This window comes from Anolis sagrei, chromosome 1, assembly GCF_037176765.1.
Source record: "Anolis sagrei isolate rAnoSag1 chromosome 1, rAnoSag1.mat, whole genome shotgun sequence".
Classification (NCBI taxonomy): Eukaryota; Metazoa; Chordata; class Lepidosauria; order Squamata; family Dactyloidae; genus Anolis; species Anolis sagrei.
The window spans coordinates 286,824,120-286,842,828 of record NC_090021.1 but is presented as its reverse complement, the minus strand read 5'-3'; the positions used below and the strand labels follow the sequence as shown (position 1 = coordinate 286,842,828).

General features: G+C 38.9%; 1 protein-coding gene across 3 annotated transcripts in view; it reads left to right on the top strand.

Moving 5' to 3' along the window:
- STARD9 (StAR related lipid transfer domain containing 9) overlaps positions 1-18,709 on the top strand; it is a 118,464-nt gene that overhangs the window by 65,823 nt on the left and 33,932 nt on the right. For all 3 annotated transcript variants that reach the window (XM_067462822.1, XM_060760987.2, XM_067462821.1), the window contains 8 exons: positions 386-483; positions 1,447-1,524; positions 2,970-3,044; positions 4,157-4,336; positions 9,961-10,012; positions 11,779-11,916; positions 13,125-13,207; positions 14,006-14,109. In XM_067462822.1, the coding sequence (XP_067318923.1) occupies positions 386-483; positions 1,447-1,524; positions 2,970-3,044; positions 4,157-4,336; positions 9,961-10,012; positions 11,779-11,916; positions 13,125-13,207; positions 14,006-14,109 (808 nt within the window). The remainder of the gene's footprint in view (positions 1-385; positions 484-1,446; positions 1,525-2,969; positions 3,045-4,156; positions 4,337-9,960; positions 10,013-11,778; positions 11,917-13,124; positions 13,208-14,005; positions 14,110-18,709) is intronic.

Here is an 18,709-nt window from a genome sequence, read left to right as displayed (position 1 = left end):
TTGCTTGTTTTCTTGCATAATAGAGAACATCTATACTGAGAATGCAAAATGTGTGGAATGTGAATTAATATATAAAGACAGGTAAACTTGAAAAGACACTTCACTCTTCTGTTGAGGGATTACTCAATGCAAAAACATATATGTACATGTGGATTCATTGTACTCTGGTTTATAACTTTCAGGCTCAAGTTTTAAGACAAATCTTAAATATTACAAGTCAGATAATAATATTCTGTCCCAAATTGTTACTTCTCTCTAGTTACTTTCTTCTCAGAAAATGAAAATTTAAAAAAGAAAATGTGGTTTATTTCTATTATCTGTAGGGTTTTTTTTGTCAAAATATTATTTCTTTAACATTTTACTTTCCTCTTTTTTCTTTTTGTAGCTATCTCTCCGGCAAGCTCTTGTTACAATGAGACCATGAGCACCTTGCGATATGCCTCAAATGCCAAAAATATTATTAACAAACCTCGAGTAAATGAGGTGAGCTACTTTGCTGGGTTTCTTTTTAACTCCATAGCTTTGTTTTCCATATATCAAGTAAAGCAGGCAGCCCTATGAAAGGATGCATATGAAAGTCAGTGGGACTCAGTATGCATCTTTTCATAAGGCCATGTTGAACTTGATTTTTCTGTCACAAATTGTAGAATATTTATATAAATATATGAAACGATAATTTCAGAAAGCATCCAGTGTATACTTTGGGCAGAAAAAAAATGAAATGCAGAGATAAAGAATTTGGGACGCCTGACTCGACAGCAGTACATGTGAAAAAGATCTTGGAATCTTCATGGACCACAAAATAAACATGAGAAAACAATGTGATGCGGTAGCTTAAAAAGCCTATGGGATTTTGGCCTGCATCAATAGGAGCATAGTGTTTAGATCCAGGGAAGTCATGCTACCCCTCTATTCTGCCTTGGTTAAACCACATCTGGAATGCTGTGTCCAGTTGTGGGCAGTTTAAGAGACATGTTGACAAGCTGGAATGTGTCCAGAGGGCGACTAAAATGATCAAGGGTCTGGAGAATAAGCCCTATGAGGAGTGGCTTAAAGAGCTGGGCATGTTTATCCTGCAGAAGAGAAGGCTGAGAGGAGACATGATGGCCATGTATAAATATGTGAGGGGAAGTCATAGGGAGGAGGAAGCAAGCTTGTTTTTTGCTGCTCTGGAGACCAGGATGTGAAACAATGGCTTCAAACTACAGGAAAGGAGATTCCACTTGAACATTACGAAGAACTTCCTGACTGTGAAAGCTGTTCAGCAGTGGAACTCTCTGTCATGGAGTGTGGTGGAGGCTCCTTCTTTGGAGGCTTTTAAACAGGCAGGGGGTTGGACTGGATGACCCACGAGGTCTCTTCCAACTCTATGATTCTATTATTTATTTTAGTCCCCGCCTTCTGTGTGACTGATTTCAAAGAGATGTCTGCTTTCTGCCTTTTCAGGATGCAAATGTGAAGCTGATTAGAGAATTACGAGAAGAAATAGATAGATTGAAGGCTATGTTGATGAGCTTTGAACTGGTATGTACAAATGTTTACACAAACAGACTTCACATGAATTGTTCATTAAACCTGTATATAAATATATGTTCAGAGGTATTTTGTTATATCTGATCTTACTAGGAATGTAGAAAAGTGCCTTATATCAACTCAAACTTTAGGGTCTATTATTCAGCTCTCTGACTGGCAGTCGCTTTCAAAAATCTTTCCCATCATATGAGTAATGAATTATTTAAAGTGTAAATTCAAATAATTGAAATTTAAGAAAATGAACCTGCAACTTCCTGCCTACAGAAGGAAGTCCCTTGGCATTAGTGATCCTTCCTGTTACTAAATAGGTTGAATACTAGATGTTAATTAAAAGTTTAATTTTTTAAAAAATTAAAAAAAAAACTAAAGTTCAATTGATATCATTAATTACATAGTCTACAGTTCCTTGCATTTGGCTCATAATCTTCCTGCATAATACAGAATATTACGTTTGCTGGCTAAATAATCATTTGGCTTGCTTGTTAAAACAGAACGATAAAGTTGATGTTTAAAGCTTTAATTCAATCTATTGGCATGAATACTGTGTTCCTTCCATTATCAAAGGCCAGATTTTTTTTGGCACATGACAGCAAATGTTAATCACGTTCTATAATGCAGCTCCACTGGCTGCTGATAAGTTTCCAAGCCCAATTCAAGATGCAGGTTATGACCTACAAAGCCCTAAATTGTTCGAGCTCTGGCTATCTTCGTGACCGCATCTCCCCCTATAAACCGGTGTGGGCTGTAAGATCTGCCTGAGAGGCCCTCCACTGTCACAAGCACAGTTGGTGGTGATGAGGGAAAGGGCCTTCTCGGTGGTGGTGCCTCACTCCGTCCACTTTTTGTAGGGATTTGAAAACCTGGATGTTCCAGCTAGCTTTTGAGAACAATTATTCCCTAGCCATATATGCTGAGTCCCTAGGCCATTAGAAGTACTCTTTTTGCACTTTATCCACAGCCCTGGCCCTATGGTTTGCTATTTGCACTACCCCTGCCCAGCCCTTGTATAGCTTAGCCAGGTCCATCTTAGAAATCTGGTTCTTGGTTTATGTTGAATGTGGTCTGATAGGAGCTCCAATCCACTCTGTTTTATTTTGCCATGTTTAATATGTTTTTATTCTGGCTGTTGTATTTTATGATATTTCTATTTTAGTGTGTTTTATTTTATGGATTGCTTAGCTTTTATGTTTTTGTGGACATTTGTCCCACATGTAAGCCGCCCCGAGTCCCTTCGGGGAGATGATGATGGGATATAAAAATAAAGTTATTATTATTTCTGTTCCTAGACAAGATCAGACTGTTCCAGAACAATGATCTCATGTAGCTTAATTCTAGAATTATAGTTATCATCTCTCAGGTTCACCTCCTAAAAGTCATGTGACTTGTTTTCATCCTGAACATTAAAACATAGTTCTCTTCAAAAACATTTTCAACAGAGGAATGCTAGTCCATCCTGGAGTGATGATAAAGAAGGGAATCTAACAGAATTAGTCCTTCAGAATGAAATTAAGGTGAGTTTCACAATTTTTCCTATGTTGCGATCATTATGATATTCATCTCTGTCAGGGCAGATTTGTATAAACTGTTCCAAAGTTTCCTGTGGAAAGTGATCCTAGAATGCATTTGGATAAAAAAGAGGTAATATGCCAGATCAGTCAGGAAATATGAATCCCACACCTTACGTTTTGCACCACTGTTGCCACTTGTGAGGGAAATAAATGGCTAGAATGGGTTCATCTTCATTACGATATCACCATCACACATGACTTTATCTTCTAGTTCAGTAGTGATTTTGTGACACAAGGAATCAACAGAATCTCAGTCTGGTTTTTTTTCCAGCCTTCTGATTCCAAAATGGGTTTTCAGTCTCACTAATTTGCTTTTCTGAATGGATCAAAATACCTGAGCATCTGCCCTACCATTATTTTAGAATCATAGAATTCTAGAGTAGGAATAGACCTTGTGGGCCATCCAGTCCAACCACCTGCCAAGAAGAAGGAAAATTGCATTCAAAGCACCTCCGACAGATGGCCATCCAGCCTCTGTTTAAAAGCCTCCAAAGAAGGAGCCTCTACCGCACTCCTGGGCAGAGAGTTTCCCTGCTGAACAGCTCTCACAGTCAGGAAGTTCTTCCTAATGTTGCTGCCATTTGAAGCCATTGTTCTGTGTCCTGGACTCCAGGGCAGCCGGAAGCAAGCCTGTTCCTCCCTCCCTATGACTTCCCCTCACATATTTATATATGGCCATCATGTCTCCGCTCAGCCTTCTCTTCTGCAGGCTGAACATGCCCAGCTCTTTGAGCCGCTCCTCATAGGTCTTGTTCTCCAGACGCTTGATCATTTTAGTTGCACTCCTCTGATCACATTCCAGCTTGTCAACATCTCTCTTCAATTGCGGTGCCCAAAATTGGACACAATATTCCAGATGTTGTCTGTCCAATTTGGTTGCTATGGACCTAAGCTTTTTGCCTTTACGTCACAACAATCATAAGCATGATGATAGGCACAACAGCCTCATAATAATTTGTTCCCTGTATAATTTATTGCTTACTTGAAGTTTTAAGAAGGCTGTCGCATTACTCTGTTGTAACAAGCATTACATTTTCTGTTTACCATTCCCAAAGATTGAGCAGCTGACCAAAGACTGGACAGATAAGTGGATTAACAAGAAAGCTATCATGGAAGAATACAGTGTGGATATCAATAAGAAAAAGGCCGGAGTGGTGATAGACTCCAGTTTACCTCATTTAATGGCCATGGATGATGATATCCTTAGTACTGGAGTTGTGCTTTATCATCTCAGGGTGAGATAAAATCCACGTATTGGGGTTTTTAAATATTCAAATGTTTATAACTAGTTCTGTGGAGTAAAAATAAGCATAAAAAGAAGAGGGATGTGCATGTTTTGAAAGAACATAAAATTTAACAAATGTGAGATGAGAGGAATTAATTGCACAGTTAAATAATTGCAGAATTGGATCAAGTGTTGAGAGATCAATGTCACCCACTAAGTTGTGTCTTTTGATCTAGTATTTTGATCAACATGTCTGGTAAACAAAAAGGAGGAATGTAATTTGTTCTTAATCATTGCCATGCAAAAGGAAATGCAGGTTTTTAGGAAGGAGCTCAGCAAATGAATTTCTCAATAATGTAATGCAATACCAAGGATTAGTAATAAATGTGGATCTACAGCCACATTTTTAATAATGGTAAACTTTTCAGTAGTTTATTGTACACAACTGTATTGCTCAGTGGAGTTATTTTTCCAATGACCACCAAATACATTTGTTTCAGTTTTTTTATATTAGTATTTTTACTGTACTAGTGATCATGTTTGAAATCCTAGTGGTTTTGCATACTCTGTATGTATATGTTCAAAGTCTGCTGCTATACGGGTGTTAGTTTTCTCTTTCATATAACAATAACCTTATATTTTTGGGAAATGGCATTCATAACCTTTAGTGAAAACACCTTTTGGAGATCATAACCTTTTTTTTTTTAGAAAAGCACGACCTTTTAGAGAAGAGCCAAAAACCCTTTAGAGTAGAATCTTTTGTCATATATGACCAGATGTAATTACGCTAGACAGTGGTTTCAGGTGTTAGACTGAAAAACCTGTTATCTCTGATCTGTTAGGAAAACAGAGATTTTGCCAGTGCATAAGAAACAGCAGTGCTTCAGACGTGTTTTTCAGTTCCCAAAAACATATAGACTCTCCCATAAAACAACAAGTTTTATATCATGCACTCAGGAAACAAAAATGAACTAGATTCGGACAAAAATAATTTATTTGGTTTACTCACAACCTTCATGTGTTCAGCATACACAGGTATATATGTAAACACATCATATTCTGTTATTTCTAAACTAATTTTCATTTTAAAAAGTACTGTATGAGTATAATCTCATTTAAACTGGTAAGACGTGATATGCAATTTCAGATAAACCCTGCAGACCTCCTATTCAGTCTTGTTGCTTCTTAAACTGAAATGAAGTTGGTATTCATTTTCCTCTGATTTGTGGTCTTTCTTCATCTTTAAGTTGTAGCCGTACCAAATGTCATGGCTGAACATGTTTTAACTGTTGGTGTATTTGCTCAGATAACATATATCTCCAAAAGTGTCCCATTTGAAGGAGAAATAGAGCCTTTTCGAAATGCTTATTCTATTTTTAGGTTGTGAAGACTACAAGATATCTGTGGTTACAAGGTAATCACTCAGTCTTTGACACAGTAGCAAGAATGGCAGGCATAGCAGACTGGTTACTTTTGCTCATTGCTCATTTCTGTAATGATAGATGGTAGCTTTGTTTGCATGCTTACCAGCAGGACTTACTAAGCCCTCTTGTCTGTTTCATTTACATTGTACTAACAACGTGCCCCTCTTTCTTTGCTCCTAGATGCTGCTTTCCCTTTTCTTAATGCTTTGCCTTTTTTAGATTCAGGTCTCTCTGTTACCTTCATCTGAGGAGAAAGAAGGTAAAATGCTAATATTTTCTTTTTTCATAGACACAGTGCTGCCTTTCCAAAGGAAAGGAAACCTTTAGGGCACTTTGAATAGAGGTGCAGATATTTTTATTTATTGTGTCAGAAGCAAGGTGAGACTACAATTATAATGTATTTAAAAAAAACCCCACAAACAAAGTTTAAAATCTGGCATTATTTCCTTTGCCCAGAAGCTGGCCGTTTGGAGTGCCTCTGGTATTGCTGTAAGAAGGTCCTCCATTGTGCATGTGGCAGGGCTCGGACTGTATTGCAGTAGGTGGTCTGTGGCTTGCTCTTCTCCACACTCACATGTTATGGACTCCACTTTGTGGCCCCATTTCTTAAGATTAGGTCTGCATCTCGTAGTGCCAGAGCGCAGTCCATTCAGCGCCTTCCAAGTAATCCAGTCTTCCGTGTGCCCGGTTGGGGGGGGGGGGTGTCTCTCATCCGGTATCAGCCACTGTTTCAGGTTCCAAATTTTAGTCTGCCTATTTTGGACTCTCGCTTACTGAGGTGATCCTGCAAGTATCTCTGTAGATCTTTAAAAACTATTTCTTGATTTAAGACATTGGCGTGCTGGCTGATATCTGAATAGAAATGTGTGATCTCTATGCTTTTCTTTCCTATATTTTACTGCTACATGATAGCAATGCTGTAAAAGCAGGATTTAAGGAGAGAGAAGATAAATAAAATGTTAGCTCTGAAAAATATGCATTATTGTACATTTTTGTCCCTCTTTTTCCTTTTTTCCATTGGCTTGTACCTCCAATGAAAGTGCAGTGACAATTTGTTGAGTTTGTTTCCAAAAGGTCCCAAATCCAAAAATTATATAAATGAAAAATTTGGCCGTGGTAAAGCAATGGGTTAAACCCTTGGCCTACTGAACTGCTGACCTGAAGATTGGCAGGTCGAATCCACATGATGGGATGAGCTCCCACCGTCAACTCTAGCTCCTGCCAACCTATCAAGTTTGAAAACATGCTAATGTGAGTAGATAAACAGGTATAGCTTCAACGGGAAAAGGCAAAGAAACAATTGAAGCAGTCTTTCTGGCCATATGACCAGGAGATGTTTACGACAATGCAGGCTCCTCGGAGACAGAGAAAACAAGAAAAACACCTCCCCCAGAGCTAGAGATGAGAACCACCTCCAAAGCTATAAATGAAAGGAGAAGCCTTTTTCTGTTTGTGTTTCACTGTATTTCCATTTGTAACAAGGCACTGAATGTTTGCCTCTGTTTGTGCATATGTTGTAATCCACTCTGAGTTCCCTTGGGGAGAAGGGTGGAATATAAATAAAGTGTTATTATTTTATTATTATTATGAGTAGTAGTAGTAGTATTATAAAACAAGTTTTAGATGGAAGCACATTGTTGGCTAGGAGTAGAATATTATGTACAGATCAAAACCATCAAAATTTATCCAGTCATTTTGCTACTGGGCTTGGAAAATTGCATTTTATAGCAAAAGAATCCTCAGCACATTTTTTTTGCGATTACTATCAAATTGGTTCAGATGGATTTGGAATCTTTTGGAAACAAACTTCACATTTATGGTTTTATACCTGCCTTCGTGTTAGCAGTGCTCCATGTCAAGCAGAACATATATATCTGCACACAGTTCCCCTTCTCTCTATTGGGGATAGGCGTTCCCTCTGTTTGTGAATAAAGGGGAGCCAGTGTTCTGCATATTTAGCCAAAATTCTGCCTTGCCATTTTGTATGAATGATAAAGAAAATGATATTCAGGTTGTATTGATATAGTGCTACCTATTTTATAATAAAAGCAAAGTGAAATCAGGCATGGGCAAACTTTGGCCCGCCAGATATTTAGGACTTCAACTCACACAATTCCTAACAGCCTCAGACCCTTTCCTTTTTCCCCTCAGATGCTTAAGCGGGCTAATGTTTGCCCATGCCCGCTGTAGACCCTGCCCATAAAAGTACATAGGCAGAAGCAAATTAAAATGTTTACTTTTTAGCCCATCCCTTTTTGAAAAGTATGTTAGCAGAAATAATACTTTCCTAACTAGGCATAATAGGCCTTCCTGTTGGCACAGTGGGTTAAACTGCTGAACTGCTGAATTTGCTGACCGTTGGTGGTTCAAATCTGGGGAGTGGGGTGAGCTCCCACTATTAGGCCCAGCTTCTGCCAACCTAGCAGTTCAAAAGCATATAAATTTGAGTGGATCAATAGGTAGTGCTTCGGGGGGAAACGAATGGTGCTCCATGCAGTCATGCTGGCCACATGACCTTGGAGGTGTCTATGGACAATGCCGGCTCTTTGGGTTAGAAATGGAGATGAGCACCACTTCCCAGAGTTGGACATGAGTCCCAGAGTCAGGGGAAAGCTTTACCGTTACTAACAAGACATATGAACAAAACCATCTCTATCAAGTGGGCACCATTTCCTCCTTCCTGATCTGTGTATAGACTGACAGTTGAATCCCATCTCAACAATTATGATGGGACAGCATGTTCTACCATGCTTGAAGGCAGTGGACTAGTTCAAGAAGCCTAAGACAGTCTTTGTGGCACATATAGCACTATTTTCCAATAGAGACTCAGAAGGGAACCATCTATTGTGGAAAGGTAGATCCTACCACTGTGAGCCTCTCCAGGATCTGATGCTTGACTTGCCTTTCAAATAGGATCTGCCTTGTCTTTGCTGTAACTCGCTAGTAATTGCTACATTAATAATCCTATTATTTCACTCTGCTCTGTCTTCACTTCTGTTATTCCAAAAGTATAGATATCTTTTCTGCATTATTTTTAGCTTTTAATTTACAATAGCCAAGAATAATTTCTTCCGTTCTCTGGCGACATCAGATATTGATGCATTATACACTTTCAGTACAAGGGAAATAAACGAAGATGAAAGCTGCAACCCAGTGTGTAATTTAAGATTGCTTTGGAAGTTCTTATTGATTGCATTAAAGATGAAATGTGCATTTTGTGCCAGACTATAATTCCAACATTGTTTTATTGTGTCTTTTTAAGAAGCTGATTTAGGGTATATGTATAATAAATTAGCATCCTGACCATAAAAAGACTTTCCGTATCGAATGGTACCTTCTTTTGAACTGAAAATATAGCTGTGCATTGAGACAGTGAGTGATAATTACAATCTCAACTCAAAACATAGATTTGAAATCTTGTATCTAATTATACTGAAGGAATAATGTGTGCTATCTATTGAAAAATATATTCTTCAATACTTGCTATACCTTGTGTTTTATATTTATTCAGATAGCAACTTTCAGGGTGATGTATTCTAATGCAAGTGCTGGAATATTTTATTTATTTCTTCTTAGATAAATACACAATTACATTCCAATTTAGAGGAAGCCACAATGTGCTCTTGGTATTGAATGCTGAGCTGTGATAAGGATTATATGGAGCTGAGTAGCAGGGCATTCCCAGTTGCTGCTTGTAGCTGTATATATCCATACTTGCAGAAAGAAAAGAAAAATGTTTACTAGTTTCCCATTATTTTCTGATCATATTTATCAGAAGTGCCTGCACAAGAAAATGCCAGTATTTTTACACAACATCAAGTTCATAGGGTTGCTGGGAGTTCTCCAGTCTGTATGACCATATTCCAGAAGCATTCTCTCCTGATGTTTCACCCACATCTATGGCAGGCATCCTCAGAGCCTAGAAAACTACAGCAACCCAGTGATTTTGGCCATGAAAGCCTTCGACAACACATTAAGTTCATAGTTCACCAATTATTCAACTAGGATTTTTTAACTGCTTTAAATCAGAAATTACAGGTTATTACATTATGCTGAAACTTTGAGATTGGTAGTGATATTATTTCCTAATTTCCCACCCCTGCCCACCATGCTAAAAAGAAAAACAACCTGTACCATGAAAAATATAAAAATATACTGAATCCTTTTCAAAAAGTACTGTATTTACTGTTTTTTTATTTTATTTTTCTAGGAAGGTAGAACCAAAATTGGGAGAAGTGATTCAAACCAGGAGCAGGATATCGGTAAGAGTTACAAGAAAACCCCCAAGATGTTGCAGAATAATATTGAGGACTACAACAAACGCCCATTTCCTCTTTCCATGCTGCCCAGGCTTATGAGGGCTATGCGTGTTACAGGGCTAAAAAGAATACTTGACATGTTTTTCCTGCGTTTCTGTATGCTTGGGAAATCCAGTCAGGAAGCATTAGCACAGCGGTTAAAACCACTAGCTGCAGGAAAAAATTGCTGACCATATGATTGGCAGTTCGAAGCTGCGAGTCAGGGTGAGCTCCAGACTGTCAGTCCTAGCTTCTGTCAACCTAGCAGTTGAAAGCATACAGTGTGAGTGGATTAATAGGGACCACCTCAGTGAGGAGGTAAAAGGGCGCCTCATGCAGACATGCCTGCAAAAAAGGACAGTAGGCTCTTCGTCATGGAAAATGGAACAAGAGCACCTCCCCCCATGGCTGGAGTTGAGCATCGCCTCCAGATGCTGGAGATGGAAAACAGGAAGGCCTTTACCTTATTTGTGTATTGTATGTTGTTGTTTATTGTGTAAAAAGGCATTGAATGTTTGCCTTATATGGTACTGTAATCCACTCTGAGTCCCTCTGGGGAGATAAAGCGGAATATAAATGAATTGTATTATTATTATTCTTAATTACACAGAAGGGAGAATATTACATTGTTTTGTTGTAGCATCACATATTCCAGAATGTTGTGGAACTTTGTTCTGTGCAGAAATCAACCTTCTTTGGTTCAAAACTCTGGGATTTTGTGCAAAACTCCACAACTTTTGCAGGAAAAAAATTCTGGGTGTATTTCTGAAAAATGGTGTGGAGGGAAAAAAAACTTGTTCGTGTAAAAAACACTTTGTTTTCAACAAAAAGGGCCAAAGTGACATGGAAATAATAGGGATATTTTGTATACTATAGAAGGTAGGCAGGTGCGTGAAGCAGGCTTTCTTGGACTGGTTCTATTGTGAAGCTTTGCCCTCCAGAAAAAGGAACACGTGATCCTGTGCAAGTGAGAAGGGGCATGCTTCTATATGTATTTTAAAACCTATTGGCACATTTGATGTCTTGAGACCACTTTTATATGTTCTGTGCATTGATTATGTGAAAGGTGGCCACTGTGAATTCCTTGTTTGTTGCTTGCTTCCCAAAGGGAACTGTTCGTCTGATTGCCAGTACATGTATATTTGGGAAGCTCTTGGTTGTGATTGTGACAAATTGGTAGAGTTTAAAGCCTATTGAAGCAGGGAAGAAGTGATCAAATTGAATAATGAAACCAGTGTTGACTTGTGGACAGCACAGAGATTGCGACACATACTCCTCTTGCACTTCATTGGGGTTGCATGGCTAGTTTTTGCTTTGAAGATGTGTGTTTCCATTCCTTTTACTTATTAAAGCATTTGTCAGGGTACACAATTTGTTCCACAGCTGCTATGAGAAAACTTGACAGAGCAGTAAATGTGTCTTTGGAATCAATTTACTTCATTCATAAACTGATTATTGGATATTTTAAAGGAAAATACTGTATGGCAAACAATTTTTGAAGTATTTGCCTGAGGCCCTTTGCTTGGAAAGTACCTCATAGGGCCTTGTCATTTGAAAGTTCCAATGAATTGCTTACATTATTTTAAACAGTGTATACATTTATAATAATTACAATAACAGCTGAAAAATAAATTTATCAAGATATGCACAAGAGTTTTATCCAACAAAAATAAATGGAGTTGAAATAAATTTCAACAATTAAGTACAAAAGAAATTTTATGTTTTGTCAGTGTTACAGGGTCAGTGGATCAAAAAGGACCATTGTGTTGTAGACAACCAGCACGGGATTGTGACTTTGCAGCCTCTTCAGGAAGCACATTGTATTGTGAATGGTCATGAAGTCACAGATTCTATCCGTTTATCACAAGGTAAATTTTATTTTATGACTTTCACCATAATACTGTTATCAGCCAAACTTTCCCATGTGGTAAAATTTGGGAATGGTGTCCAAATGCCATAAAATAATTAATCTTAGGATCATAGTTTACATTTACTGCATGAATTAATTTTCAAAATTACTGCCCCATATTTTTATTTATAACTCTTACTGAATTTTGTACTTTTAAATTTAAATCTTGTAAAAAGGCTCCAATCTAACAATCAATCAGATATACTCTCTTCACTTGCAAATTAAATAGTTCATAGTGATACAGAATGGGGGATGCCTGGCTCGATAGTAGTACATGAGAATAAGATCTTGGAGTCCTCGTGGACAAAAAGTTCAGCATGAGCCAACAATGCGATGCAGCATCTTAAAAAGCAAATGGGATTTTTGGCCTGCATAAATAGGAGTATAGTGTCTAGATGCAGAGAAGTCATACTGCCCTCTATTCTAGCTTGATCAGACCACACCTGGAATCACACTGTGTCCAATTCTGGGCATCGCAATTGAAGGGAGATGTCGAAAAGCTGGAAGGTGTCCACAGGAGGGTGGCTAAAATGATCAAGGGTCTGGAGAACAAGTCCTATGGGGAGCAGCTTAAAGAGCTGGTCATGTTTAGCCTGCAGAAGAGAAGACTGAGAGGAGACATGATGGCCATGTATAACTATGTGAGGGGAAGTCATAGGGAGGAGGGAGCAAGCTTGTTTGCTGCTTCCTTGGAGACTAGGATATGGAACAATAGCTTCAAACTACAGGAAAGGAGATTCAACCTGAACATTAGGAAGAACTGTTCAGCAGTGGAACTCTCTGCCCATGTTCAAATTGCTTTTGACCACTGCAGTTTTTGTGGTCTCCTTACAAAGCGTATGCATTCTGGGGACATGTGGCTGATCTCACACTCTCTCCTTATCCAGAAGGAGATTTGCTCCTTCTGGATAAGCTTTCTGGCCAGCTTATTATGCCACTTAAATATTATTGCAGTTCTCGCACAAGAAAATCAACCAGATATTAGCCCTCACCCAGAAGTGGGTTTAGAAATTTCTAATGAAAGAGTGAAATGGAAAGCATCTACATTGTGAAAGCGGTGTTCAGAATGCAAAGTATTAATGCAAAGATTGGTGCTTTTACATGATAAAACAGCACAATAACAATACTGTTTTGTCTTCCATTTATCTTTCTTCATTGTTATTTTAGGAGCTGTTATTATTTTGGGGAAAGCTCACAAATTTAGGTTCAACCACCCAGCCGAGGCTGCAATTTTACGGCAAAGACGATCAGTAAGTTCAGAGTGTGTTACATTTTTCTTTTATAATTGCTTCATTATTTATTAATGTTATTAGTGTTTTTCATACATATACATGGAGCAGAGTATTTTGTGGATTATTTGTTATCAAGAGAATATATATATATATATATATATATATATCTGAAGGAAGTTTGTGATGAAAAGCTGCAGTCTTACTTTCTGTCACACCATTTGTTGGTCTTAGCTCTGGATACCTTCTAAATCAGGAATGGGAAAACTTTGGTCCTCCAGTTGTTTTTGACTCCAACTCCCACAATTTCTAACGGCCTCAGGCCCTTTCTTTTTCCCTCTCAGCCACTTAAGCTGAGGAGGATGCATACAACCTCAGATTCAAGGTTTTCTGGGGCAAAGGATATAATACAATTCCGGGAGACCAGATTCAGATTTCTGCTCAGCCATGGAAACCCAAAAGATACCTTAGTTCAGGGGTTCGCAACCTGTGGGTCCCCAGATGTTTTGACCTTTAACTCCCAGAAATCCTTACAACTGGTAAACTGGCTGGGATTTCTGGGAGTTGTAGGCCCAAATACCTGGAGACCCACAGGTTAAGAACTACTGCCTTGGACAAATTGTATTCTGAAGGCAGGAGAAACCTCCTCTAAATAAAGAAAATCTGTGCTATGTGGCTACCAAATGTGGACATTGTTATGAAAGTACATGAAAACAACAAAAATATTCTTTAGTACACCGATAAAGCAGATTAGTTTGTTCATCTACTTTTTTACTTAACCCCTTTTCTATTTTTTAATTTCTCTTTTAAAAAACATAGGTAAGTGAGTCTTCTGTGGTGAATTGTCGATCTCTTGAATGGCTAGATTTGGATGGAAATTTCCCTTCACTTTCCTATAGTTTTTCTCCACCTGAAATAAAAAGGTAAACAAGGATTTGAATGAGTGAAAATTGCACTTATCTGGATTCTCATTTTACTATTTAAAAGTTTCAAAACCATCATTGCATTTTTACTTGTTTCTTAACCTTGTAGTGATCTATGAACAAATTGATTTAGCATGACCATAATTGAAATGGTAGTGCTGAGTGTATTTTTTCTTAACAGTGTAGTGATCTACAAACAAATTGATATACATCACCATCTACGAACCCACACGCTCGCTACGGTCATCTGGAGAGGCCCTGCTCGTGATCCCACCCACGTCGCAAGCGCGCTTGGTGGGGACACGGGACAGGGCCTTTTCTGTGGCGGCCCCCTGACTTTGGAACGCCCTCCCAAAAGATCTCAGACAGGCCCCCACTCTAGCCGTTTTCAGAAGGAATTTAAAAACTTGGCTGTTCCGTTGTGCCTTCCCAGACTAGGAATCCCCACCCCAAGTCCTAGTAGCACCCTAGCATAACTAATTGTCGCTGCACACCGCACTTTTAACCCTACGTGCCTCCTGCCACTTCAGCACTTTTAACCCTTGTACCCCAGTGCGCTGGCCGAACCAGTTTTTAATAATGTCTTGATGTACTGCCATTGTCGTTATTTTGCTTATTGTTTGATTTGCTTAGCTATTGTGGTGTTATGTTATTTTGCTTATTGTTTGATTTGCTTTGTTATTGTGATGTTACGTTCTCTATTGTATTGTGTTTTGGGGCTTCGGCCTGTGTAAGCCGCATCGAGTCCTCTGGGAGATGCTAGCGGGGTACAAATAAAGTTAATAATAATAATAATAATAATAATAATATAGCATGTCTATAATTGACATGGTAGTGTTGAGTGTTTATTGTTCTGATACAAGCTTAGAAATAATTGTTAAAATGTGTGTTCCTCTTAATTGGTTAAAAAGTTATTTTAGACAGTAGAATTATTCTGAGCAGCCGTCATTGTATAGGTTGTTGTAGGTTTTTTTGGGCTATATGGCCGTGTTCTAGAGGCATTCTCTCCTGACGTTTCGCCTGCATCTATGGCAAGCATCCTCAGAGGTAGTGACCTCACTACCTCTGAGGATGCTTGCCATAGATGCAGGTGAAACGTCAGGAGAGAATGCCTCTAGAACATGGCCATATAGCCCGAAAAAACCTACAACAATCCAGTGATTCCAGCCATGAAAGCCTTCGACAATACATTGAATGTCATTGTATATTCGTATTTAAATCTCTTAATATACAAGATAGGTTCTGTATATTTGTTCTTAAGTTTAATTGCTATGTTACTTTGAACAGTTACATTTTTAAGTGTTACTCCATCTAAAAATATGTTCAAGCATAGGGAAGGGTTAATATCCCTGTAACAGTTCTTTTGCTTTCTGTGCCCCATTCAAGATATTTCACCTCACTTTCTGTCCCCATGATGATTGGATTTTGAAAAATGTGGCTTCTTGTGGGAATACAGATGGGTGAGAAAGCTTCAGTGGAGACATCTTTTTCCCCATGATAGCTCTTCCATGAGTAAATTTCCCTTGCTAGGGGTAGATTACTTCTCATTTCCTGTTGTCTCACCCCATTCTTAACTATGAGTCATATGTAAGTCAGATTTTTGTAACTCATGTCATTTTTAGTACTTTTAAATATTGAGTGTTTTTTAACCAACTAATTAATGGTTCAAACTCTTCAATGGAGAGCAGGACCCTATCAATAAGAGGCCAGATATTTGTCCCATAGGCTAATAGCTCATTTGCTGAAAGCATCCACAATTTGTATGTCTTGTCCAGATATGGGCAAACTTGGTCCCTCCAGGTGTTTTGGACTTCAACTCCCACCATTCCTAAGAGCCTCGGGCCCTTTCCTTAAGCGGCTGAGGGGGGAAAGGAAAGGGCCCGAGGCTCTTAGGAATGGTGGGAGTTGAAGTCCAAAACACCTGGAGGGACCAAGTTTGCCCATGCCTGGTCTAGTCTAGTTTGACTAAAAGTATCAGCCAGCTCTAAAACAGAAGACAGTGTGTTTATATTCCAACACAGAGACAAGGCTCCTAGATTTATTCAGGTGGACTGATATGCCAAAAGAGTTATATTTCTTCTTCACACATTGGAACTAATTTATGGGAGAACTTATGTACAAAGATAGGTTGTCACGTTGTTCAGTATTTACAAGATTGTAACCCCAGACTTAGGATTCTGTAACTTTTAGGATTCATTTTGAAGGTTGTTGATGACCAAATATGATGACCACCAATACTGGACTGCTGGGGGAAATGACTGCAGTACTCTCCTGGTTGTGATGAGCAGCTGCAATACGACACTGAGGGATGTCTCCAACTGCCCATCTCAGTATCCCTTTTGAGCAAGATAGTGCTGACGTCATCATTTCCCAGTGCCCTGATTTGCATTGCCTTGGGAGCCCTTTGGTTGGTTACTGAATGGTCAAAGAGGGAGAGAGCATTGCTATAAATAGCTACAATAATGGAAACGGCTCAATCATTGTAGGTTCTTCTGATAATGCAGGATGTGACCGATAGTTTTTATACAGATGGTACTTAGGGTACTGGGTTGTTGTAGGCTTTTTTCGGGCTATATGTCCATGTTCTAGAGGCATTCTCTCCTTACGTTTCACCTGCATCTATGGCAAGCATCCTCAGAGGTAGTGAGGATGCTTGCCATAGATGCAGGCGAAACGTCAGGAGAGAATGCCTCTAGAACATGGCCATATAGCCCGAAAAAACCTACAACAACCCAGTGATTCTGGCCATGAAAGCCTTCAACAATACACTTAGGGTACTGTGTGCAGGCCCTCTCTGCTTAAAAACAGCAAGCTTCATATATATGTGTGTGCATTAAAGAAAAGCAATTACCATTGGGAATATTTATACAAGCCTGTATATTAAGTCAATTCAATCAGGGCCAGCTAACATTTCCCAACAAAGGATTCCTCCAGGCAGGAAGCAGCCAGTCTTTGAAGCTGCAAGGCTATTCAATTCTAATCAAGCTGGCCAATTGCAACATTAACACTTGCCTCAAGCAGACAAGAGTTCTTTCTCCCACCCTGGACAAACCCCACTTGCCTAGTTTCCAACAGACCTCACAACTCTGAGGATGCCTGCCATAGATGTGGGTGAAACGTCAGGAGAGAATGCTTCTGGAACATAGTCATGCAGCCCAGAAAACTCACAGCAACCTTTTGAATCTTCTGTTTGTCTCTTAATGAAATCTGAGTCAGACATTCAGGCTGCACTGTCTCAGAATGGTTTCATAAGAAAGAATCAGCTTTAAGAAAGAACAATTTCTGTTCAGAGCTGTATTGTACAGCCATAGAGCTATGGGTTAAATTAAATATGTGGTCCTGCACAGTTGCCGTAGTTCTCTGCTGCTGTGTGTTAGTATGAGGTTATGGTGTAGTATCAAAGACAGCCTCTTGATTGGGTAGATGTGCTAGGGAGGAGATGTGCTGGAGAAACGTAAATCAGTGTATTGGCTTGTTATGTTCTAACTCGGACTCTCAAGTGTCACACGTCAGTGATTTGCAGGGGTACTTGCAGTTCTGTCAAACCCTTTTCACCTTCCCTATTTCCATTGTTTAAATCTGAAAACTGAATAATAAAATGAATGACTAAGAAGAAATGCATTTTCAGACCTGGCTTAAGGTTTTGCTTTTAAAAATCAAGGAAACCATTTTTTTAATGAACTATATTTTTCTTTTTGTTTGGTGTTCTGAGCCTCTCATGTTCGCAGCAAAATATCCAGCTTCATTACCGGGCTGTTGCTGCCATAGCTACTGAAACTGCATTATGCTGTAGAAGCCGCCAGGTTCTGCACCAGCCTTAGAGCTGCTCTGGGGAGAGAGGAAGGAGTTATACAATAGGATCTCATGAAGCTGATGACAAAACAGCCCAGGGAAAATGTGATTTGCAGAAGGTTGATTTAGTATGCTTAGTTTAGAGTTAATGTGTGATAAAAGAAGATGAAAAACAAACCAGCTTTTAAAATACTGCTGAAAATGTTTCCAACATAAGGTCAGTGGACTTTAAAAAAAAGAAAGAAAACATGTTTTTTTTAATGTCAATACTAATGTTGTTACTGTTACTGTGTATTATATTTAGTGAAAATGTTTCTTTGTGTTTCATAAAGACAACCTGTTCTCTTCATTCATCTCTTGGTTTTGCATATCTTATTTAGAGATTTAGGACTGGGGAAACCAAAAAGGGTTGGGTTGTTGTAGGTTTTTCCGAGCTATATGGCCATGTTCTAGAGGCATTTTCTCCTGACGTTTTGCCTGCATCTATGGCAAGCATCCTCAGAGGTAGTGAGGGTTGCCCTCTCTTTCCCAGGTTGAAGTCATTTTGCTTGTAACACTGCTTTAACTGAATTTGAGAGAAGGTAGAAATGTAAAAGGAGGGTACATTTTTAGATTCTTTGAATACAGATATTTAAGAGTATATGATACAGTTATTCCAGGATATGGAAAAGAGTGTTTTTATAAATAGCTACATGTGAGCATTTTGTGATGCAGAGGCCTGCTTTTAGAATGGGAGAATATCTATTATGTATTGTCGAAGGCTTTCATGGCCGGAATCACTGGGTTGTTGTGAGTTTTCCAGATTTTA